The sequence below is a fragment of the Mus caroli genome, chromosome 14 (genome assembly GCF_900094665.2).
Source record: "Mus caroli chromosome 14, CAROLI_EIJ_v1.1, whole genome shotgun sequence".
Lineage (NCBI taxonomy): Eukaryota > Metazoa > Chordata > Mammalia > Rodentia > Muridae > Mus > Mus caroli.
The window spans coordinates 8,357,263-8,383,577 of record NC_034583.1 but is presented as its reverse complement, the minus strand read 5'-3'; the positions used below and the strand labels follow the sequence as shown (position 1 = coordinate 8,383,577).

Genomic DNA, 26,315 nt, shown 5'->3' with positions numbered 1-26,315 from the left:
TTTAACTATAGTGCTAAAAAATGCTGTCAAAGTAGCTAGATACTTGTCATCAGCTTAATGATTTGAGTCTAAGCCCAAGGACACACATAAAGGAAAAAATGGCTCCTCAAAACTATCCTCTGACCTTCATATGTGTGCCATGGCAGGTGTGTGCACAGGTGTACACACACGGGCATGTGCTCCCAAAAGAGCTAAAGAACATAGGAGCTTGCTTTTCACATAATGACTTAATGGAGTTTAATATCAACCCACCCAGATAAGATCATATGAAGGACACCTAGGGGACAGGAAGACACACCATGTGACTAAACTAAGACTGAGACTGTGACAGGGCATGGCACTGTCACGTAACCACAGTGTAAAGAAATGAGATAGAATGTTCACCTGAGAAAACATCAGCGGCTCCAGTCATCCAGCCAACTTCATTCATTGATATTTGGAGCCCACTATGTGCTAGATCCTAAGAAAGATGGATGCAGAATAAATACCACAGAGGCCAATCTGCACATCAGTGACTAGACACTAGTAAACTTTCTTCTCAGGAGGGCCACTGTCTTTGATGATCTGTTTATGAATGGACTCCTTGTTAGTTCACATGATCTGGGAACTTCTTAAGCAATTCAAAGCTCCTGAGAGAGAGAGAAATCCCAGTGTTAAGTGGTGGTAAGCAACTGCTTTCTATAACCTTATCAATGTCTTTGTCAGAACAAGAAAGTGCCTTCTTAGTATTTTATTTATTAAGAGAAGCAGGCTGAAAAAGACATGAAAGACCATGCAGTCTTGCTGTCATTTTATAGATAATTTGCAAAATATTAGAGCCATTAGGTCATCTGCCTAGAATCACAGCATCTGGCAGAGACTGTTTGGGAGTGAGTGCTGGGATCACTCCTTCTGCCCATGACCCCTTGTTGTCACTAGTATTTAGGAATTAGTTGCCAAATAATAGGCAGTGGCTCCCTTGTGTAATGTGTAGTCACTGCTGTGGAGATTGGCCTCTGTTTTGTTTATTCTGCACCCATGCTTCTTAGCATCTTGCATATAGTGAGCTTCAAATATCAATGAATACAGTTGGCTGAATGAATGGAGCCACTGATGCTTGCTCAGGTGAACATTCTATCTCATGGAGACTTTCTCTACAGTGCAGAGATATATGCCTGTGGCTAAGTGACAGTGATATGCCCTGTCAGTATTTCAGGTGCCTCAGTTCTACATTAGTCACATGGCGTATCCTCCTGTTCTCTAGGTCTCCATTCACATAGTCTTGTCTCTACCCAACCTTCTACTGAATTGGACAACATCATTTTGGGGGGCCATCATCTAAAATCACTTATTTAAGAAAAAAAAGCAGCAAGACTGTCCACCAGACTATCTCCCAAGCCAGGCACCTGAAAGGAGAAGCATGGCCCAGCCCTAAGGATTCAGGACCCACATAGCAGGTTAGCATGCTCCTGACACAATCCAGCATGCAAGGCAGTTCTTTATATTTCCACTGTGAGTTACAACATACAGTGGGCAGCTTCATGCCATTCTGTCTAACTGTCTTCAGAAAAAAAAAGAGCTGCTCTGTGGATCTATCAATCCTGGCTGTTCTGTTCTCTGTGAGGATGGTCTCCTTTGCAAGAGAAGTTTGAAATTTCCAGATAGTATAGAGGCCTTTTCTGGTCCACCTGGTCCACTGTCCTGAGTGCTAGACCTATGGCAAACAGAAACTATGATGATTGTGAACCTCAAGGAAGGGACAACTATTGCATGTAAAATGGCTGAGCAACAGAGAGAAAATAACTTGCTGGAAATTGCACTGGTGCTAACCAGCAGTTGCAGGCCCACAAGGTCAATTTTGTTTTTATAGAAAGAAGTATCAAGTATGATTGATAATTAAGCCTATCTTATTGGTTTTTTAAAACCAAGAGAGGGAAATACAAACCTCTACTATTAACTGAAATTAATCCTCAGAAAATTTCACAAAGATATGAATCTCCTGGTTCTTGCCCCAGTCAGCATTTTACTATGTCTGTGAACCCAAAGGTAATAACTTTTGCTTATTTTCTCAAAGCCCCTGGCATTAATTTCCTCCTTGAAAATTCATCGAGAAAGAAAATATTAAGTATAGAATTCAAGTCTCACTGTGTGCTTGGGAGTCCTGATAAGTTCTGCATTTGATCCTCGTGTGTCTATGGAGCCAGGAAGGAACCTTTACCTTAGCTTCACACTTCCACTGGAAGAGAATTCTACTTTGTTTCCAAGTCTATGTCAAGTCAGGAATTGGGAACTCCTTGATGGACACTTAAAATATGACTTCACAGCTCACTTGCTTTTTTGCCACCATGAAAGGTGGTTGTAAGTTTCTTCTGTGATCTGGTGAGCCTCTCTGTTGCACATGCCACACGTGCAGCTTCCCTCTGGAACGTACAACTAATGCACTTCTGGCCCCTTCTTACACACTGCAGAAGCCATGAGTAATGTAGAGAAGCTGGTTGTATTGTCAAATTCCTAGGAAAAAACTATAACTGGCTCTTCCCTGTGGATTGTTAATGGTTTTAAAAATATGATAAAGCATGGTATTGCCTGCCTCACAGTGGGAAACTGTTTTGACATGTCCTCAAACAGAGATTTATGAGTATTTTAAAGAACCACCCTTGTGTGGGTGTGGCTTTCTTTTCTATTTTGTTGTTAGCCTCTGGATTTGAAGTTAAAGACTAAAGTTGATATTGGACAGAGAAGAAGAAACATGTTTATTTTCTCTAGTATTTATTTGGTTGCTTATATGCTAAAAAAGATGGCTGTGCTGGCTAGTTTTACAACAACTTGACACTCTGGCTCATCTGAAAGGAGGGACCTTCAGTTGAGATAATGCATCAATAAGATCCAGCTGTAGGGCATTCCCTTAGTAATTGATGAAGGAGGACCCAGTCCATAGTGTCCTGAATTTTAAAGGAAAACAGGCTGAACAAGATATAGGGAGCAGGCATGCCTCCATGACTTGTGTATCAGCTCCTGCCTCCAGTTTTCTTCCCTGTTTGATTTCCTATATTAACTTACTGCAATGGTGGACTAAAATATGGAAGATTAAGACAAATAAACCCTTTGCTCCACAACTTTCTTATGGTCATGGTTGTGTTTTTGTTTTTGTTTTTTATCATAGCAACAGAAACCCTAACCAGGAAAACAGTTCCTGGGAGAATGAGAAAGGCAAGAAGGGAGGGAGGTGAGCCCATTCGTTTCCCATTGATGTGTGCTTGATTGTTTTTAATTTATCTTTCATTTTTTTATGAAAGTCTTTTTAACTAACCATGATGCCAATTCTGTGGGAACACACTATATTTCATTAACAAACTAATATAAGTATAGATTTTATAAGGAAAATGTATCAACTATGTAGTTGTAACAGAACAATTGATTGGAAAACTAAGACTAAATTACATTTCTTTTAATGGCATCGTAACAGTAACATATGAAACCCCTTTTCCTCCCAGCTTCCTGCGGCAAATCTATTGTGTCTCCTTTGCAAGAGGCAACAGTGCATACCAGGCTTTACAACTGATATCAGAAGGCTTTCTGAGCCTTGATTTCCTCAGATATTAAAAGGACTGAGGCTAATGGTTTGGACTTTTGTGGTGACCTGAAAGTACAATAGGTAGATGTGTCAGCAAAGAACACAAAGTCCTTTGTGAATAACACTCCGTTAGCATTGACCACAATAGTTACAATTGTTCTTCTTAATGCTGTGGTAGCTTTAGTGCCTATGCCTGGTAGGAGAAGCACCAGATGGTTGATGGCCTTGGTGTAAATAAAAGTGTTTATGAAACAAATGAAGGTTTTTGAATGTTTAAATAAAGTGATTTGTTTAATAAATCAGTATATGTAGTGTATTTGCCAGATTAGTGGTTAACTAGATCCATTCTACACTATAGCCAAAAAAAAAAAAAAATCTCACACTGCTTTATCCCAGTCCTTTGCCTTGCCCAACTTGATTATTTTGTGTTCATTGTGCTTTCTGACACCTTGTCTAGGATAGAAGCCCCTTTGCATATAGCCAGTACTGCATTGCAACTACTCTGTCCTAGAAAATGTTCAGGTTCACTGAAGTCCTCCTCCCATCCCATGCACATCATAGTGTCTGCTGTGAAAAGGTCGTCTCTGGTACTTCCTATCACTTCTCTTGGTTACTTGGAAAATCACATTTCCCTTTCCCTTTTTCTTCATGGGAAGAGCTATTTATTTCAATCCGGGAAGTCCTGCTATGGGCTAAAGCACTGTTTTTTTAGCCAAATGCCATTGGAAAGACAGTTGCCACCTGGACAAACAGGAACAAATATTTGAAGATGCAGTCCTTCACCATGACACAACACAGCCAACATAAGTGTCATTTTCTTCAGAGCCTCACTTGACAATGCTATACCCCAGAGTAGGGTTCCTTCCTTGCCATTCATTGACCATCATATACTGCAGCACTTCAGTGTCAGAGCACTGGCTTCCATCTACCTTTGTTAGCTTTGTGTTTCCTATTTCAGTTTTCCAGTGTATTTACACAAAATAATGCAAGAACTGAGATATTGGCACTCATATCTGTCTACTCAAGAAAGTGTGGCATAAATGACTGACAGGCAGAAGCAATCCCAACTTCATTTATTTAGGTCTGTAGCCCTGGAAGCATAGCTTGAAGATTTTTTTTTTGTCTTTTTCTTTTTGTTCTAAGATAGTACTCATTATGCAGCTCAAGCTGTCCTAGAACTCATGAATCTGCAGGTACTACTTCATCAGACTTTGAGAACTTTTGTTTTCTAGACATTATTAGGACATGTTATGACTTCCAGGATACTATTTCGGAAGGGGAGACAGTGAAGTCATATCAGAAAAGCAAAGCTAGGAAAGTATGTAGGATTTGCTTAGTTTGTTTTGTTTTGTTTTATGTTGATTTGTGTGTGTCCCTGTGTGCCCTGCCTCCTAACTTCAAAAGTCAAGTGAAGGGAAGTGAGTGTGCTGTGGACATGACACACTTCAAGATGGCGTTTCAACAGCATGGCTTCCAATATGTTGACTACTCTGTGATGAGGGCTTTCCAGATACTGAAAAACCTTGCATCCTGTAACTGCACTATGATGGTCCAGACCTATCAGTCAGGCCTAAGCCCTTTCATGGTCTTTGCAACTGTACATAGGGTCTTAGGGAATGCACATGGAGTTGAGCCACAAGATTCCTGAACACATAAGGATATTTTCAGTGTTTGAGTCCAACATGGAGTAGGAGGGTCGTGAATGAGTAAAGTTACAGTGTTTAGGGATGACTGTCATTTCTATTAAGAAGTGAATCTAATCCAAGACTCCAATTCTGAAATCCCTCCTACTAAAAAAAAATGGCCACCCCACCACCCTGTCCAGCCCACTGGCCATCTGTCTTTTCAAGTCCAAGATAAACAGCCTAGTCTGATCTCTATTCCACACTGCTCCTTTACCTGCTGGGGCAGAGCTGGGCTATGGCATGCCACCAGATTCTTTCAGGAATAAACCTCTGTTCTCACTTCAGTGCATTTTGTCTGGTGAATCTTGGTGTGAGACAGAGTCTGACTGTCAGTCCACAGATCATTCTTCTTAATATTTTCTTGGATCCTTCCAGCTGATTGCGCTGCCATGGATCCATCTCATTTCTGTTGGTCAATCGTCCAATTTAGATGATTTGCTCAAGTAATTCACTCACGACCATGGCTTGCCAACAATTTCTTGGAAGCATCCCCTGTCTTGAAAACAAAGTTGAGAACATTTTAGGTCTGTCTGTGAAGACTATTTTGTTACTAAGAGTGTCCAAGCAGATTATACAGAACTGCTGTGCCCAGCTGGTTCTCAGGTAATCGAGTCATTTTTAATTTATTGGACATCAAAGGATCACACAGGATTGGGAATCTAGCAGATAGGAGTAAAATGTTGCAGCCTTGACTTAACACAATACATGTCACCACCCCTCTTCTGTCTCTTGTTGGTACTGTCTGGTCCATTGTTTCCAAATCTTGCAGGCTTGGTGAAAAGTCCCTCTCTTGGCAGCATGTTTTATGTAGCTGTAACAGAAATTACCAAATGGCATATTGTGAACAGAGATTTCCTTCAAGAAACCCTAAAGGCTAAGAAGGCCAAGACTCTAGTGTCTGCTGAGAGTCTTTAGTGCTGTGCCATTAGGTGGCAGGAGGCTTTGGTGCTCCAGAGTTCCTCATCTTCATGCTGCTACAATAGTAGTTGCACTTTAACAAGGATTTATCAGATGACAGACATTGAAGCCACAGCTTTCACTAGGGAAGATCCAGGTTCAGAATGAGCTCCTGTCTCATTCTGCATTCCAGAGAACTCCCCCAGGGGCGGCTTTGCTACTCTGTCCCCACACATATGAGGATCTTTTAAAAGCTCCAGTTCACCTCTCTTGGCCTTGACTCTTCTTGTTTCCTGCAGTGAGTACTCCACCCACATTGCTTTCAAAGGTGATGTCCATCTCAGTAGCCTGTGACATGGACAAAGCCTGGCATGGCTCTGAGTCTCTCTCCCTTTATTTGCAGAAGAAGTTTGCAGGATTGTGACAGTGAAAGTAGATTTCACAGTGCAGTGGTAATGAGCTCTAAATTGCAATCTCTCCAAAGAGGGAACTTCATTTGTCATTCCTGTAATTTCCCAGTATGGAGACCTGTACTTCTCAGTGACAACCTGACTTAGGGAGACTGGGAAAAGTACATGTTAATTTGAGGGAGGGCTTAAAGCTGACACAGTTATGGGCACAGCTCATTAGCCCAGGGGTTTACATGATTATAGCAAGAAGAGTAGAGAGGGATGGTTCTCCAGCGTCCTAGAAAATCAGAGAATGGTGCTTTGGTCATCTTAGAGGAGTGTGGTGATGCTAGGACACCAGCCACACGGGACACACTCTCGGGATGCTTCTTTTCAAGAGCTGGGACACAGACAGGGTGCATCAAGCCAAATGTATCTCTGTTTGTTGCATTTATAAGCACCTTACTGCATATACTATTTTAAGCCATCCCTCCCTCAACTTAGGCATATCAATTAATGGAAATTTTCTACAAAGTAATTCGCAAAGGCATTATGCTCACAAATCTTTATTTCTTTGAGTCTGGAGTCTAAACATGGTGCCATTCAAGTGATACAGTGGCGTAGTATGCTCAGACATAGAATGCTCAATGGGGCAAGTCAGCTTCTCAGTTACAATGTCTTCCTCTGGTGGCAAGCGTTTACAAAATGTCTATTACCAATAGCTGCCTTAGAGAATATCATATTCTTAGGCTTAGTCAAAAAGAACAGTCATCGGCTCACTGACAGAATAGGGTCTTCTAATATCATACCCATCCCCTTACTTCTACTTTCCCCAATATTCTGGCCTACTATAGGTTCCATTTTACATTAATGATGATGTAGCTGTTGCTTCTTAGTAATCTAGATTCTTAGGATAACTTTGACTTTGCTTTTTTAATATTACCAGAAGCTCAAAATGCTTACTCAATCCCCTTCTCCATAACTCCTAGCCTTCTTCTGTCCCGAGGCCACCCCATTCCTACGTTGCATGCTTGTTTTTGATGTGTAGCAGAGTCTCTCTTTTTGTGACAAATACTAATATAATATAATATAATATAAATCTTAAACTCAGAAGAAACCCATGAGCTGGATTCATTGCAGTATGGTGTATAAATGAACAGTTGCCTGTTTAGAATATAGACCATCTGAATTATTTTCATTCAGGAAGTTTACTGGGAAGTGCCCCAAAGACTGACTGACACCTGTGGTGGATAGGACTGGAGAGAGGGCAGTGGCTTTGATGCAGCCATATGACAGACCCAGACCAATTCACAACAGCTCAAGATTTAGAATAGTCTACCAGGGCTGAGATGGCCAGGTCTTTTCACCTTTGATTGCCAATCATTGGCTGTAGCTGCTCCTGGAGGCTCAGTGAAGCCAACAGGACAGAAATGTTTCCAGTCCTTCCAGTGTTGTCAGGCCCTCATTGCAGGAGTACCTACTTATACAAGTGGTACCCAACATTGGCTATCATGAAAGAGCAAGCAGGAGAATACTGACCAATCTCATTTTGCTCCCCACACCAAGCCTGAAGAAAAGAAAGTGATTTTGTCTTCCCCAGGTAGCAGCCCACAAGTATCAGTGACAGTACAGTGGTTTAAAATCTTACTTCGTCTTCTCTCATTTTCCAACCTTGTAATGATTTAACGTGGTGTTGCTTGCTTCTGCCTTCAAGATTCTTTTCTTGGTCTGGTCATTGTGAAAATTTCACACATCTTCTTGCTGCTGTGATAATCAGGGCTCACATTTCTCATCCTCTAGTGTTGATGAGATTCTGTTCATCCAAACATGGGTTCTTTTAAACATGCGTTAATCTCATTAACATAAGATTCCAGTGGCTGTTCTTTGTGACATGCTGCTCAGAGCATAACACCACTCTTTGAAGAAGCTTTTGGGTGAGAGAACTCCCTCTTTCTTCTTTTATCCTACAGATCATTTCCATACAGCCCACTCAAGATTGCCTGGCAGCACAGGAGACGGATGGGAATAACATAGAGACTAGAAACCTACTGCAGCCTCCTCCCTGTGTGTACTGGGAGATGAGCAGCTTACCAGTGGCTGAATTGACTCATTTGAATCTCATCACTCTTCATTTCCTTGTCCTCCCTTCTGGTACTAGTGATAATGACTGGGGAAAATGGCCAGGGACCACCAAGGAGACAGATGGGAAAGGGTGAGAAAATCAACAGCTAAAGTAGTCAAAAACCTGGCCTTGACACTACCACCCAGTGCAGCCTTATCTCATCCATCCCTGGTTACTGAGCAGAGCAGCCACACAAGCAGACAGCTTCTCTGCAGTCTCCACAAAGATCCTTGGCAACTTCTTTCTTGCTTTGTTTCTGTAAAGATATCTCTTTGAAGCTTTCTTGGTAGCCATTTCAAAAAAGACTCACTTGGGTGCTGCTGTCACCCCTGTAAGAATGACATGGCTGTTCTAAGTCTGGGAAACAAGATAGGGCAGTGGGGGTGAATATGATGAATGTATGTTATATGTTTGGATGAAGCTGACTTTATGCATATTTACTATATACTAATGAGCATTTAAATCATCGAAGATTAATAATAGTGGGATGAATATCATAGTAGCTTCAGCTGCATATTTGACAGAGCCTAGAGTCATGTGAGGGAGTCTCAGTTGGGGGAAGGTCTAGGTCAGAATTTGTTTTGATGATTGGTATAGAGGGCTTAGCCCAATGTGGGCAGTGCCATTCCTAGCAGCTGTCCCTGGGCCTTACATAAGGAAGGAAGCTGAGCGTGACCTTGGGAGCAAGTCTGAGTGAGTCAGAATATAGCATTCACCCACAGTCCTTGCTTCCTGATACTTCCTGCCTTGACTTCCTGCCTTGACTTCTCTTAATGATGGATTGTGACTTTGCAGTGTAAGCCAAAAAACAAGACAATGAATGTTCACAAATATGCCCACATCTTCCAACCATCATAACATCTCCCCTTTTCTGGCCAGCCAAGAAAGATCCACTGGAGAGGGGAGCAGGCACATATTTTAAATAGAAGATCACAGAAAATAATGCTGTTCCCCTGTGCTGGGGAAAAGCTCATCCTTGGAGTGAACAACTTGCCAGCACCAGCAGAAGGCAATGGCTGTCCCCAGCTCACCCCCATAATCACTGCCTGGAGTCTGCTTTCCAGCTCCTGTACGCTTCTGGCAGTGGAGCTGCAAGTGTGGCTTTTGCTGCCACTCATGCTTATCTGTTGCGAACTGATTCTGTTTGGCAAGTATCAGCTATCCATGTGACCAGAGCCCCAGTTTTCCTGTCACAGGCAAGTGCCAGATATTTTAGTTTGTCCAGAGATGCTGACCCCAGGGGATCCAGCAGCTGGGCATGGGAACACTGTAGATGTAGTTGCTCTACATGCCCAGGATCCATGATGAATTCTTTCTCTCCAAACACAATGAAAAGAGAAAACAATCCTTTTATAGGTCCATCTCTCCTTGCATTTCACTCCCTGTGAGTGTTTTGCCTCCATGTTTCCAGTGTGTGTATTCCTGAAACTTGTAGGCAAGGCCTGTAGGCAAGGGTTGGGGACAGTGTATATAGACAGCAGAATCAGTACCGATGTATTGATATCACCTGACTTCCTGCTGAAGAGGGGAACCTCGAGTGGCTTCTGACCTGACTACTTTAACAAACTCCATTTAACAGTGTCTTGGGTCTTCTCTTTTTGTTTTGAACCTAAGCTTATGAGGAACTACTCCCAGTTAGTGAATCTCTGTTCTTCCCTTCTTCATTTGTTTCCCTGTGGACTGCACACAGCTCAGATGAGGCTGAAGTCAGCCTTGAGTAACATCGAAGACCAGCTCTACCCATGAGCATTTGAGGTTCAGGAGATGTTCTGCCCTGTTTTCAGCCACTCCATCCTTCACTGAGCAGCTCAACTTGAGCACAGCTGGGGATACCCACAGCTGTGATATTCAGATGATCTGCTATCTGGACCATGTGTGGATGTCTTGCTCTACTTTCTCCAAACCTCCCATCTGTAACTTTAGGAACTGTTGTGCTCAAAATAGTGAAATGAAAAGAGGCACTCAGTGGGTTGTGACCCTCAGCCCTGTGTTTGTAATGAGGGAATCTGGGAGACCATGCCAGATGCTGGCTCTCACTATCTTTGACTCAGTAAAAATAAGATACCTGCCCAAACCTATGTGCGGGCTGACTGTATAGAAAAACTGGGTTGGTATGTTAGCTGTTGGCATTCTGTATCCTTATGTTGACTGAACCTTTGTGAGTCAATCAACAGGTGAGGCAGCAAAGGAGTCTGTCCCAGAGAGGCAGAAAGGCTATTGGATAGGAAATGGTCATTCCAGAACAAGATGCTGTAAATTCCCATGCAGCCAGATATCAGCCTCCATGAACTAGACCCCACCTCCTCCATTTCCTTGTGGGCTAGGCTCACTGTGTTTCTTTGATTATAATTTCATGAGGGATGGCTCTCAATTAGTAGCTCTCTGTCCTTCCCTTCTTCTGCTATTTCTGTGAAACTACTACAAGCAATGAAATTTAGAAAAGGGTGTCAAAAGAACTGTTCTGTTAGTTCTGAAAAGAAGACAGGGAACATCTTTCTCCTTCTTGAAGACAATTAAAGGACCTCGGAAAGTATTATTTGGCATGTTGTTGATAAAGCTCAGTCCCTCGGTAGCTGTTAATTTTTCCGGGTACTTCCCAGAGGAAAATCATGCCAACTCAGGGAGGTGTATTTCCAAGTACAGCTTTCAGGCACTGCACGGGACATAGAAGACAGTAATCTCAGATAACATTAGCTTGTTTGATTTGGGGGATTTTTCTTTAGTGAAAGACTGCTTAGGGTAGGAAAATTGTATGTTTAACTGAGAAAATAAAGATGCAGCATGGAGAGAAAGAGTATTCTAAACTAGATCCAAGTCACTGACCTAAACACTGACTGCTTCGTGGGCCCACTGCAATCATAGGTAAGCAGATGCAGCTGTCTGGGACTCACCCTTCAGAACCAAAACCCAATGACAGCACCTGTTCTGTGTGAATGCCTTTTCTGAGGTTATTAGTCAAATGGTTGACACATGGGATTCTCTTTAAGGACAGTCAGCTGCTTTGAAAATATAGACTACAAAATGGGACCTGTGAGGTTGGCTTTGAACTCCCATGATCCTGCATGCAATCATGGAGAAAGTAGGTTTTTAAAACGCACATTGCAGGTGCTTAATAAAAAGAAAGTGAGTGTGAAATCAAAGGGTTGTTACAGGGATGCTGGTGACAGTTCTGTGACAGGTGCTTCTGCTGGTAGATGTGAGGTTGTCAGTTCAATATGATGAAAGGTGTCCAGCTAACAGGGCTGCTTTGGGTATGAGATGGTCCTGGAGTCTTCTCGGTTTCCTTTTTACTCACCACTCACGGAGCTCGCCTCCATCCCAGGCCCTCATCCACTTCCCTGCCTCTCCCCAGATTTGTGAGTTCCTGGTTAGGAAAGAACAGGTGGTGTATGGATAAGCTGAGAAGTGGGAGTTCCCTACACATCTCCAGCTGAGGTCAGGAACAGGTTTCCATCTCAGTATATCATTTTGGGTGATTCAGGAAGAATATAAGAAAGGCCACAGTTCTAGATAAGGCTCATGGAAAGGAAATAACTGAAGTCCAATAGGGAGAGCACTGCATGGATTTTCAGGGTAATGAACACAGAGCTCTGGTTAGTGCCTGATGGGACTCCATATAAGACACATAGTAACATAGTGTCCTGAAATAATGACTTGTTATTTATTGCACTTGTGTACCACAGAATCTCCAAGACATGATGCTTAAATTTCCACTGAATTTCTATAACCTTTGCTTCCTTTGACATTACTCTGTTTTGGGGGTGGTTCTGGGAACTGGAGAGAAACATAGGCTCCTTTTTTCAAAGATCGAACTGGAAATAAAAAACAGCTCAACAAAGGCACATAAGTCAGAATTGTCATCTACAGACTAGAGCCAGATTCTGTTCAGGTGTCTTACCTAAATAATCTTGCTTTATCTCTATAAAAGGTCAAAGCAGTAAGGGCTTCTGGGGCTTTCTGTTCACACACAGGGCAATCAAGGTAAGTCTAGTGAAGAATCTGGGGTTTAGACTCAGTCTGACTTCCAAATCCCTGCTCCCAGCTCCAGACCCACACAAGGTGTATATTTCCACATTCCTCATTGTTTTAGATATCCAGGAAACATAAGCAAACAGTATTTCAATTTGTTATTCAAGTCTGACCTTCAGATTGTATGAATATCTTTCATTTATGTGTCAGGTTTTCTGGACTGCTCAGAGGTTACCATAACAACCCAGAATATTATTGACTGTGATGGTTAGCAAATAGCATTAAGTAATTTATTTTCTAATGACAGTGGAACTGCTGGTGTCTTTCAGCATGGAGTAATGACAGCATTTTGAATGAGCCCTCTGTCCCACTTTGTTAAGGAGCTTAGTAGTTGATGTTAAACAAGTACCAGTCAGGCATGGGGTAAGGACCGAATATTTAATTGGTAAATCATGCTATTTAATTGGTAAAATCATGTGTCTCTATTATCTACTTAATAAAGACCCCACAAGGCACTTGCCATGTTCACAGGTGTGGGTAGATTAGTTCTTTCAGTCTCATCGCCTCATTCAGAGTGGTAAGCTAAAGATTAAATAATTGCCTTTGATAAACCAGGCTGCAATTCCTAAGTATGGATCAGGGCTGGCTCAAGTTTGAATACCTTAGGTGAAACAGTTGGCTTCCATATTATGTGGCCTCCCATCAAGTAGCAGGCCCCTTGGAATATGCTAATGTGTGTTGACTGGGTCCTCAGAAGAAAAGCAAGGGTATAGAAGTCATTTCAGAGGGACTCCAACCAGACCTATTACCTCCTTACTGCTTCCTACTAGTGTAGCCAAAAGCAAGTCTAGCCAAGTAGATTCAAGACTCTACTTCTAGATATGAAGAAACCTAAGGCCATATAAGAAGCATGACTATTACAGTAGGAGGGATATGCATTAGAAATGTGTTTCTCAACTCATTTCACAGAAAGAGATGCTGAATTGAACTGTTAAGTAGGGCACCCTAAACATCACAAAACTATTAACTAGCAAAGTACTCTAAATCACTAATAACTGCTGTGGTGGGACAAAACAGTTAGATGCAAAACCATTCTAATGCAAATGCTCTTTTTGACTTTACCATATTTTGTCATCTTATTAGTTGGTTCAATAAAGAATGATGCTGAGCGCTAGGCAAGCCGTCTGAGCTATGTGCACAGCTCTATTTTACCTTCTAATTTCAGAGTCTCCTTAACTTTCCCAGGCTGGCCTTGTACCCATTCTATAGCCTGAGGTGACCTTAAACTTGTGACCTTTCTGCCTTGGCATCCAGAAGTAATTGAGATTGCAGTTCTGCATCCATATGTCCATCAGGACCAGCTAAAGCACTGTGGTCATTGCTTTGTTCTGTTTTTAAACAGGGTTTGTAGTCCAAGGTCACTTCAACATCAGATTGTAGATGAGGAAGGCCTTGAACTCCTCTTTTGTCCAAAACATTAGGGTTTTAGAGTACACAATGAATGTGGTGTGGAAAGATGAGAAAGTAGCAAAGTTTAAATTTTAAATGACTGGAAGTTAGGTGTGCTGTCTTGCTGTTGCTATTGCTTTGGTTGCCTTTGTGTTATTTTGTGTTTGTTTTCCTTCCATAACCATTCACTCTACAATGCCTCCAGTCAGTATCAGTGTGATTCTTTCATCTGAGTTGCAGCCAGGTCATGAGTTTGTCTGACATGTATCCCTTGTCAAAATAAGGTAAAAGCCATTTCCTTTATGTATGAGAAAATAATTTACATTCCCCAATAAAGACATTTGATTTGTTTTGTCTCAACTACTGCAGTTCAATACAGAAAATTATCTTTTTTGACCAAAAGCTTCTGGAAATGTATTTCCCTTGAATTTAGTTCAATATCCTGAGAACTATGATGGCACAATGGGTGTATGTTATTGATGTTTTGGTTTATCCTTGGTATATTGGGATGTTCCGAAACATCTGAAGTGTAAAATATGTGACTTGCTAAACCCCTGGACACTGCTCCTTGTAAAGCTGAGATTTGAATCTTGTTAGACCTTGGTTTGTCTCAATCTGGTGTTTTCCCGCCCAAGCCAATGACTATTATCATTTTAATATAAAATACGTATGGGATAGGGTTAAGAAGGATAAAAAGTTTTTAGAAAGTAAAAATCTATCATGAACACAGAGCTAAATCTGAATCCAGTGTAAGATAGCGCTTTGTAAAGACGACCTTCAAGCAATCTGCAGGCTGGTGAGACTTGGAGAGCTGAATTTATGGAGGTTATATTTTAAAAGTTTCCAAAGCTCTCAGTTCTGTAAATGTATAAGCACATGCTGAGAGATAATAACAGAGAAGCAGAGAGAAGCCAAGGTGGATGGTTCTCACTTAATCTCAGAAATTTATGGCATGCTCTCTAGTAATTATGGATATTAGTCAAGATATGAGGATATATTTACCCTGTTCTCTGAACCCACAGCAGGAAAAGTTTTTGGCTGAAAACCAGAAGAGTCTTCAAGTCTTTATTTATTTATTTTTACAGTGAATTCATGAACAAGAAGAACTCTGAAATCCTTTGGGGATATTGTGACCATTAGATCATGTAGGACTGCGACAAAATGTTCAGAAGTGCCATTTTTTGCTTAGTATCTCAAGTGTTCACTTAGAAATGTGTCCTAGTTGGGGTCTCTGTTGCTGTGCTGAAACTGTGACTAATAGCAAGTTGGAAAGGAGCCGGGTTTTTTTGGCTTATAGATCTGCATCTTACTTGATTATTGAAGGAAGTCAGGACAGTAACTCAAACAAGGCAGGAACATGGAGACAGGAGCTGAAGCAAAGACCATGGAGGAGGCCCTGCTTCTTGGCTTGCCCTTCATGGTTTTATCAGCCTACCTTCTAATAGAACCCAGGACTATGAGCCCAGCAATGGCATCACTCAAAGTGGGCTGGGCCCTCCCTCTCCCCACCAATCACTAACTAAGAAAATACCCTACAGCTGTATCTTATGGAAGAATTTTTTTTTTCAATTGAGGCTTCCGCCTCTCTGATGATTATACCTTGTATCAAGTAGACTTAAGACCATCCAGCAGAAGATGCATTCGTGATGTAGGTTTTACGCAGGAAAAAAGCTGTTCCACAGTGGGTTCATGCCACTGTGATGTCAGGGTGAACTATGGGACCTTGCAAGAGAAGTTGAGGCCTTGTAGTCTCAGTTTTACCTGACTCTGTCAGAAGATTCATGGAGAGCTGGTTTGGCATTAAAATCCAGCACTTTTTTTTTTTATTTTTAATAAACTCTCACCACTGGAAGTGAGAAAGAAAAAAAAAAAGAACAAAGCAAGTGCATATGAGAGGTCATCTAGATCTGTCCTGGAGATATTGTGGGCCTAGTTTCTGCCCTGAGAACATCTGGAGCCTAAATTCTTACCTGGAAACACCTTGAAGTCCAGGTTTTATCTGGAGGCTATCAAGGATCTTTGGGGATCCAGATTCTGTCAAGGGAAATTAGGTTCCCAGTTCTTTCCTTCCTGACTTCTGGGTCCAGGTTTTAACTTGGGTAATTCAGGGGCATGAGTTCTGTGCCGACAGTGTCGGTGATGTAAGGTCCTGGGTCACATTTTGTTGTCTAACTTCTGTCCTCAAAGGCTTCTTCTCTCCTCCTATACTGCCATCATTTTTACATCACAGAGAAGTTTGTGTTATAACAAAATGCATCTAGGCTGGTGTTTCCATTTTAGTGGAGTTATATGAGAAGGAAACTTCTTTAGAATTATTAATTAAGTGTGCTACAGTGTTGTGCTTCACTAAGCCTAAAAAGCTGGACTTAAGATTCTGCTTCTGACCCTGAGTAGATGTACCATGAACAGGCTGTAGTCTTTGAAGCCTTAGTCTGTTCTCCCAGTGTCTTAACTGCTCCTTGAGTGTTGTGAGGATGTTTGTGCCTCCCTGAGAAAATGCCATTCCTCTTTCTTCCCCAGTATCCTCTTAATCTCTTTTTCTTTGACTGTTCCCAGTCTCTTAATGAGAACATCATTCAGACCCATAGTTTCATGATTAGCCTAAGTTAAGATTATCAAATTAAGTAGAAAACCTAATTTAAATCAAAGTAGAAATTTATTCCAGAAGATTAATCATAACATTAAATCATATATCCAATTTTCCTCTACGTTCTTTCGTTTCAGGCTAAGAGAGAACGTGGGGATTGTTTCCTCCTCTGTTCTGTTCACTTCAGTCCCAGGTCAGGTGAGATGTAAGCTTTGCTTCAAAGTACAAATAGATGGAAAGATTCATGGTCACTTAACCTGATGATTCCCTCCTAAGACTCTTCCATGACATGGTTCCATGACATCTATGGTTCCATTATTCTAGGGCCATATTAATTCCAGATGTTCCTACCTCTAAATCTAAGATACTCCTTTGTTAGCATTCAGCATCCTCCCTTATTTTCTTGTTAGTAGTAATTTTATATTAGAAACTATATATTATCTGTTCTGGTTCAGAGGATATCTTTGCCTTCAGTAACCATATCTGATCCATAGGAACCAGTTTCTCATCCATGTTTACACACTGAAGAACAGCTTACTCAACCTTCAAACAGCACATTGGCTGGCTCTGATTCTTGATGACTCTCTTTCACTCCACTCCAAGGGTCATGTAAAAGACCCCCCTTGGAGAAGATGATGAAAAAGTGCCTTTGGACCTTTTTCATTATTAAAGTATGTTAGGAAATGTTAGATACAATAGCATATTCTAGTCAAGTACCATATAGTAACTTACCTTCTTATTTGGGAATTCTACATCCATTTTACCAGAACCCTGGTCAGAACTTAATTTTTACCACCCTGTTACATGGATGCATTTCTAAACAATTGCCAGGTATGTAATAAGTATGAAACATTAGCTGTGATTGATGAAAGAGAACAGATCCAAATTCCTTTCAATAATTTTTATACTAATGTAAATAATGTAAAAATGGGCAATACACTGAGTATACACTGAGATCCTGTAGTCTAGTAATCGCAATAAGTATGTAGCCATGATGCAGAATGTGATAGTGAGTGTCTATCGGGATACTGCAGGAGAGTCGTCGGTCTCAGGGAGGATTGGTGCCTTGTGGAAGAATCGGTCCCAGCTGTCATTATTATGAGCTCTTGGCTTGACCTCAACCCAGAGCTTCATTATTGGTTTTGAAATCAGGGAGGCAACTCCACACTGTAGAGATTTTCAGCTGTGATAGTTTCTGGTAGCTTCTTTCTCTATAACCATATACTGTTAGTTGAATATGAAGTGGTCTATGATTGTGAAACTCAGGTTTTGTCTGTGTAATGAGTGTAGCGGCTGGGAAAGGAGGCTGTTAGGAGTGGAAAGGAATCATTATGGCTTCTTATTAGTGGGATGGCCTGAATCGGGTCACTTTAACCTGGCATGACAAGAGACGGAGCAAGGAAAATCTGGGTACAGGCCGCTGAGGATAATGACTTTTGCTCTGTTTCAAAAAGGTAGTCATGTGACCTGGGAAAATACCGTGGAAATGCAGTTTACACCAGCGATGGATGTCAGGGTGCAGGTGATAGCAATGGAAAGAGCTAATGGTTTGTGCTAGATCTGGGGGATCGCTGGATGAAGCTGAAGGCTGCAAAGTACAATTTTATTTTCAGATTCCTCAGATGATGCCTTCCCTGCACCTTCCTGTGATGTGTGTGGTTGTGAATAGGATGAAAGTAAAATTCATAGGAGAACACATTGATGGAAATGATCTGCAAATATGATCCCAGTAATGCAAAATAAGGTCCTGAAGCAATCTGTTCATCACTATCAGTTTTTTTTAATCTAGAAATTAAATAGATTACGATATATATTATGTATACTCTTTTCAAAATTGAATATGCAGTCATATTGAGCATGGCTATACAAAAAATTTTTTTTCTTAGAAATCTAGCTTTGAAAAGATGCAGTTGATGAACTTTAGACTTGGTAACTGGAAGCCCTGCAAACAAGAATAAGTGAGGATTCTCCATTTGGAATTCTTTCACATAGCCAGCGAGCCAGCCACTAGCCCCGGCATTGGGCAAACACAAAGAGGCAAGTGTGCACGTGTGAAGACAATAAAGGACTCTATCTGAGCCTTCACAGAGTCCACTGGACCTGATTCTGGTCTGAGCAAACTTGGACATCCTCTGGAGCTGCTGGGTCGTGTGCACATGTAGCTTTCTGTCCCGGACCCTGGATAGCAGGCAGGTACAAAAACTAGAGAAAATATTTTGTATATTATTCATTTATGTTTCAATCTCTTATCCTGAAATGTGATCTGCCTTTGTCCTCTGAGCTGCCATAGTCCAGTACTTGTCTGGGGAGAACAGTTACTTGCAGATGAGCAGAATTGGGTTAGTTTTATGCTACTCCATGGTATCCTTGTATTACTATCTTTTCAGTGTTTATAATAGTAGTTTTATGCCATAAGAATTGTAGTCTATACAGAAGTAGGCAATGTATAGTCTTTCCTTCTGGTAGCCTCTTGAACCCACTATCTGCTTCAAGTTCTTATTCATTTTGGAAATTGCCTGTGCCTGCAGAAGCATTGTAAGTGTATGCTCCATTTGCATATTTATCCCTTTTATAAGCATTGCACATATGTGTGATTCCACTGTAAGGAGCTTCTTTACCAACATACTTAAGGAGATGATCTTTTGCTATCATTACATCAGCAAAGATTATCTCTAAGTTTGGGGTGAAACTGGTTGTGGAAAAAGTGTACTGCTCTCTGCATTCGAGGGGCTGAGAACATGTTGCTCTTTTCATGTATGTTGACATTAAATGTTCTTTCTACTTTTAGAAAAGGTCATAGATGTTTCAACTTAAATTTGCTTTACTGGTGTTGATATCCTATGGTTTAAATGGCATATCATACACACACACACACACACACACACACATATGTACATATACACATTTATGTGTACATATATGAATTTTGTATATGTGTATATATACATATATACTATATATGCATATATATGGTATATATTTTATATGTATGCTCTTACTTTCTGACACATAAAAATTATCAATGTATATAATTGTGAGATATTTCTCCCAGTGTTTTGATACAGACTTTGAGTTTAAAGTTTTCTTGTTTTGTAATATTTTGCCTTTTAAACAAATCCTTCTGGGTAGTAGCTGATATATTCAGAATGGAGTTAGTACATCTGTCTTTTCTGCAATGGTCCATTCTGTGGCCCACAGGGTTACTGATACCTAGCTTAGCATTTCTCAATGGTCCTGTCTATCCCTCAATCACAAAAAGAAAGAAATAACCGGGTGTGGTGGCGCACACCTTTAATCCCAGCACTTGGGAGGCAGAGACAGGAGGATTTCTGAGTTTGAGGCCAGCCTGGTCTACAGAGTGAGTTCCAAGACGGTCAAGGTCTACACAGATAAACCCTGTCTTGAAAACGAAAACAAAAAAGAAAGAAATCAAGAACAAGACAATGACTGTCATTCTGCTGCTGAGTGAACTGTCTCTGTCTCCTAAGTAGACTTAGTTTCTATAATTTTGGAAAGAGTGTTTGACGGCCATCACCGAATCTCCACATTCAATTTGTAGCTCAGAGGTATATGTTGCTAGAAAATGTGAGGAAAGCATGAGGACAGTAGGTCATACCTACACACCACATTTGGAAATATTGTGGATACCTGTTTGACATGAGCAAGGGGAGACATGAATAAAGACAATGGAGTCCAGTGAATTAGGGCCTTCATAGGAGGATTTTTGAGTGAGGAAAGGTGCTTGTTAAAAGTATTGTCAGTGAATTCAGGTCTATTTCATAGACAGCTGGTATCTGGTGATGCTGGCCATGCTATCCCTCTGTAACCCCAGCCCTTCTCTTAAGAACTTTCATTTTGATGTCAGTCTGGTATCCTTGTCTCTACCACTGCAGCTTATTTTCTCTCTGCCTTTATATGGAAAGCTAATTCAAAATAGACCTGGGGTTGAGTCATGTTTCTATGCTCCTGTTAACACTGTTCTTGTGGGAGATAACCAATGAGAGAATATTTTCCTCTTTCTTGGAGAATCGTCTGTTCTCCAGTTGTTGTCCATTTGTACACTATATTAAGGCCAGGCCATGCTGGCAATCATTCGGAAGCAGTTAATCAGCATCACACCCCTTCCACCCCCATTTGTGAAAATTATCTCACTTTGATTGGATATTTGAGCTGTTGTGTGTATCTCCTGAACAGTATACTAGTCCATTTTTTCTAGTGACTTAATAAATATTGACTTATCATGGTTCTGGAAAATCCAAGATCAAAGTCTCAAAATGATTTGCATATAGTGGAGACTCATTTCCTGGTTCAAAGATGGTACTTGGTATGTGTCCTCATGGAATGCAGAGACAAGAATTTCTCTAGTCATGCTTACAGGGGTGCTAATGCTACACAACAGAGATCACTTTTCTACAGACATGTTTATGTTACCTTTGTGTTAGTATTAGATTTCAACACATGAGTCATCAGAGTTCTTAAATTTTCAGGCTATGGCAGCTCTCCACATCCTGAATCTCTTGTCACTATATCCCAGATGGGGGTAGTAAACCAAGTTGCAGTAGCTGAGCCATTTAGGCAACCTCAAATGGCTTTGTTCTTCAGTTTTTAAATATCACAGTTAGAAAATGAGACACTTATTTGGAGCCAACATCTCTGAAAGAAAGAGATGTTCTGTGTTAATTACCTAGCAGATGTTCCATCCATGGATAGATCATTAGGAGACAAAGGATCCTATCTCAAGATGGAGGGCAATCTTCTGCTGAAATGTCAGTGTGTTCAGTGTGTTTCAGAATTGTTTCTTATGTGTGACCATCAATATTGGAATGGTAATTCTCGAGAAACCATGACCAAGTCTAGAGGAGTCTATTGAGGAAAGATCCATTCTTCCATCTCCTTAGTGCCAGTACTCACAGTGTTTCCAAGGATTGCTACATTAGCATGTAGAACCAATAGATATTTAATGAGATGGTTTTTTAGTTAAAAATCACCTTGCTTCACTCAGTGACAGTATTTATATCTTCCCATGTGCCAGTCACCATGTAGATAATGGGCACACATCCAAGAAGGGTGATAATAACTATAACTGACAAGTACTGCACTCTTACTGCCGATCGATTACCTCATATAATTCTCAAATCAACTTCATAATTAAATGCCTTTGTAATATTGAATCAATAACAAAGAATGATATTTAAAGGGGTCGAATAATGCTAACAAAGACTAAAGCTGGACCACACAGTGCTTGTACACTATTTATTGTTATTCCCACATAAGAAAGGCACCACTCCATATCCTCAAGAAACTTATACTCTGAATTAGGGAACACATATATTCAGAAAGCAATCAAATTAAGAAAAACGCAAGAAGGCCCTGCAGAGTTTGCCACCTTTCAGTTAATCTGTATCTGAGACAGAGTTGAAGGAAGTCACCTGGTTGATGTGGACTTCCTCTAGTTTCACCAAACAAACTCTCTTATCTTTTCCCCTCCTGTCATCCCTAGTCTGTAATTCTGGGCCCCCGTATGTTTGTCTGCATGCCCCTCCTTTCCCTGTTCTTTTGGTTTCTCTCCCATACAGATAGATATTAGAGACTAATAAATGTCACAGTGTAGTTTCAGAGGTGTATATGGGAGGGAGGCAAGGATTCGTGACCACAAATGAAACCAGCTATTGGCAGAGGGATCGGTGCATCTGAGTAGCCTTCCTTTATGTGTTCTGGTGTTTGATGGATTCAAGGAAAGCATGAACTTGCCCATTGCCCAGTGTGTCTGGGCTCCTTCCTTCTTACTTTCTGACACTGTAAGCATGCAGGACTCCAAAAGCACATCCACACCACTCTTCTGTTGTTAAGCGAATTTTCTCATGATTAACAACTCAGTTCATTATGTTTCCAGATCACATTAATCATCTTTTCTGGGAGTTTGGTAACATTTGCAGTCATTTGTCTATGAATTTATCCATCTGGGATCTTTATAAAAGATACATTCACACAGTCATTTGTTGCTCACTTAAGAAGCTATTTGCTGCTCTCTGCTGAGAGTGTTCCCTGGATCCTGAAAGAAAAGGTCTGAAGTCAAGTGTGGCTTCTTCACCATTCAGGGGCCCCTCAGTTGAGCTCAGTGAGGTTTTCAACAAAGAGCAAGACCCAGAGCATAGAGGTTCTAGTTGCAACATAATAATGTTGAGAAGTTCAAAGGCGATATTCTGTGGAGCCTGCCTGCACTCCTAGAGCAGATGGGAGTGGAGGAAGCTGTGGGGGCTGTAGAAAAAGAGGTGAGATGGATGAGTCAGAGCAAAGGTCCTGGCAGGATTTCTGGCTTTACTCCTACAGGCTATGTGACCTTAGACAATTCACATAGTCTCTCTAAGATCCATTCACCCCTCTGTAAACTACTATCATAGGGTAGTTCTATATGCTGGCTTTTGTTCTCTCCTCTGCTCTCTGCTGTTGAGGAAACTGTATAATACTGCTAGTACCACTTACTTTTGAAATTCCCACACCTCTTTTCAAAACCAACAGTGTGTGTGTATATGTATGTGTGCATACATATACAATATATAATACATATATGAAAGAAAATCATCTATTGAGTAATTTCCATGGCTGTTACTAACAATAAAATGGGTGTGTCTGTGTGTGTGCATGTGTGTGCATATGTTTGTTTATACTATATATAAACATATGTGTGTTAATCACACACAGTATATAATACTATATATAAACATATATGACACGTATGTGTACACACATATGTGTGTGCATTTGCCTGTGCATGCATGTATGTGTGTGTGTGTGTGTGTGTGTGCATCTGCAAAAGAATAAATATCCTATTATGGATGTCCTAGAAGCCAGTATTTCTTAATTATCTTCTGTTATATAAAAAGCCTTAAAGCCATTTGCCCTGTTTCAATTGAGCTGAATATGTGTTGTTTAGGAAACAGACAGAGAATCCTTTAGGATACACTGTGAGCATCCTCCCAGGCACAGTATAGTCTTGGGAGCCTGGGAAGTAAGCCATTCCTGTAAAGGCTTTTGTTGGTTTGCCTTAGGCAATATTGTGCAGGGAAGCTCCGAAGCACTGCCCACTTCTTAAGTCAGATGTTTCTTTAGAGACAATATTCTACATTGAATATCTTCTGAAAGCCCACAACAGACATTTCTGTCTGTGATTATTAGCCTTGAAATACAGGTATCAGTTCTCCTTTCTGCCCACATGAAGGACTGGCTTGCATAATGCCTCTGGTACTGTAGGAAGCATAAAAGGCACAATTAAATTTTATTGCCTTAGAAGGGTCCAGGAGAGGAGTAGAAGAGATCGTAGAAGTTTGTTCTAATTCTGCCCTGGCTGAAAACAAGGTAAAGGGATATGGAAATGTTGGCCTCTGTTGAGTCCTCTCCCCAGCCTTGGGACTTTCAGTTGGAGATTCCCATTACACAGGAAATTCCCAGTGGCCTTGATGGAAATTACCTGCCTACCTCACCTTCTTGCCCCTACTTTAGGCAGACTCCTGAGGGCACTTTTTAATTGCCATGCATGTCTCCTCACAGAAAAGCTAATTGCATCTGCTTTCCTTTCCTTTAGGTTCCCAAGCAAGGACAGGAATAATGAAGAAGGCTGTGTGCTAGCTGCATCCTTTTGAACCACCCAGGAAGGAAATCCAGAGTGTGGTCAGGGGCAGAACACATGCAACACTTGGAGTGAATGAGGAATGGACTCGTGATTATGCAGAGGTTCCAGGATGAATCTGGTCGACCTGTGGCTGTCCCGCTCCCTCTCCATGTGTCTCCTCCTCCAAAGCTTTGTACTGATGATACTGTGTTTTCATTCTGCCAGTATGTGTCCCAAGGGCTGCCTTTGCTCTTCCTCTGGGGGATTAAATGTCACCTGTAGCAATGCAAATCTCAAGGAAATACCCAGAGATCTCCCTCCTGAAACAGTTTTGCTGTATTTGGACTCCAATCAGATCACATCCATCCCCAATGAGATTTTTAAGGACCTCCATCAACTGAGAGTTCTTAACCTGTCCAAAAACGGCATCGAGTTTATTGACGAGCATGCATTCAAAGGAGTAGCAGAAACCCTGCAGACCCTGGATTTGTCTGACAACAGGATTCAAAGTGTGCACAAAAATGCCTTCAATAATCTGAAGGCTAGGGCTAGGATTGCTAACAACCCATGGCATTGTGACTGTACTCTCCAGCAAGTTCTCAGGAGCATGGCATCCAATCATGAGACAGCACACAATGTGATTTGCAAGACATCAGTGTTGGATGAGCATGCTGGGAGACCTTTCCTCAATGCTGCCAATGACGCTGACCTTTGTAACCTCCCTAAAAAGACTACTGACTATGCCATGCTCGTCACCATGTTTGGCTGGTTCACCATGGTGATCTCTTATGTGGTGTACTATGTGAGGCAGAATCAGGAGGATGCCCGGAGACACCTTGAATACTTGAAATCCCTGCCAAGCAGGCAAAAGAAGGCAGATGAGCCTGATGACATTAGCACTGTGGTATAGTAACCATGCTGGCTGGCACTGGGAAGGGAGCTTCTGTTTGTAGTAAAATAAGTGATTCATTTCTCCCTTCATTGTACACATTTAAAACTGTATTTTAGTTTCTTTGGAATCATGCCACTGTTGAACTTTACACAAACAACACTAATAATTTTAGTTTAGGTGATCTCCCCCCATTAATTGTGACCCCTGGTTCCTGAGTAACAAACTCTCTGAACATTAGTTAGACCCATCTCACTATTTAATAATGAAATTTATTTTTTTAATTTAAAACTGAATAAAAGCTTAACTTTGAACCATGGAAAACAGTGTACCTTATTGGTTAAGACACAATATAGTCAGTGCGCTTGTACTGAAGTAAAACAGACAGCCCTGTGACAGTAATACTATCTCATTAAAAGATGATGTGTCATTCAGCCTCATTGCAGTCTGGGGAGCCAGAGCTAAATTGTTGATCAGTTAAGAATCTGCCAGATTTAGCTAGCCAAGATGTTTATACAGATGCATTTCTCGAAGACTTGAGTGTATTAGAATGTCTGCTGACAAGCATCTACTTTTCAAAATGGGTAGGTCTAGCAAGAAAAAACAAAACACGCTTCTACTCTGTGATGGATGAAATGGGAAAGTAAAAAATGTCATGAATCTTATCCTCCTGATTGCCTTTTGGTGGGCAGGAATGTGTGGTGAATACAGAAATAGTTAGGCTTGGGGAGGAGGCAAGCACTTCCTCTGCGGAAATACTGTGTGGCTATAGTGATATGGCTACTGTCCATACCTCTCACCACCAGAGGAAAAAGGGAACACTGCCCTGTGCATATAAAACAGAGGTCCAGTCAACAGCCAGCCATCAGAGCTTGAATTTGAACCAAGTCTTTTCTGTTTTGTTTTGTTTGGTTTGGTTTGTTTTTTTCAAGACAGGGTTTCTCTGTGTAGCCCTGGCTGTGCTGGAACTCACTCTGTAGACCTGCCTGGCCTCGAACTCAGAAATCCACCTGCCTCTGCCTCCCAAGTGCTGGGATTAAAGGTGTGTGCCACCACTGCCCAGTGAACCAGGTCTTTTCTAAATAGAGGTATTTCATTGATAATCCTTTCAAGTTGGTTTACAAATGCAGAGTTTACATGATTAAGATGACCAACAGGAAGTTGAA

General features: G+C 41.2%; 1 protein-coding gene across 4 annotated transcripts in view; it reads left to right on the top strand.

The window, feature by feature from the left end:
• Lrrc3b (leucine rich repeat containing 3B) overlaps positions 1–25,473 on the top strand; it is an 80,649-nt gene extending 55,176 nt beyond the window's left edge. For all 4 annotated transcript variants that reach the window (XM_021182468.2, XM_029469037.1, XM_021182469.2 and 1 more), the window contains exon 2: positions 24,234–25,473. In XM_021182468.2, the coding sequence (XP_021038127.1) occupies positions 24,391–25,170 (780 nt within the window). In that variant the 5' untranslated portion in view covers positions 24,234–24,390 and the 3' untranslated portion in view covers positions 25,171–25,473. The remainder of the gene's footprint in view (positions 1–24,233) is intronic.
• The last annotated feature ends 842 nt before the right edge of the window (positions 25,474–26,315 follow it).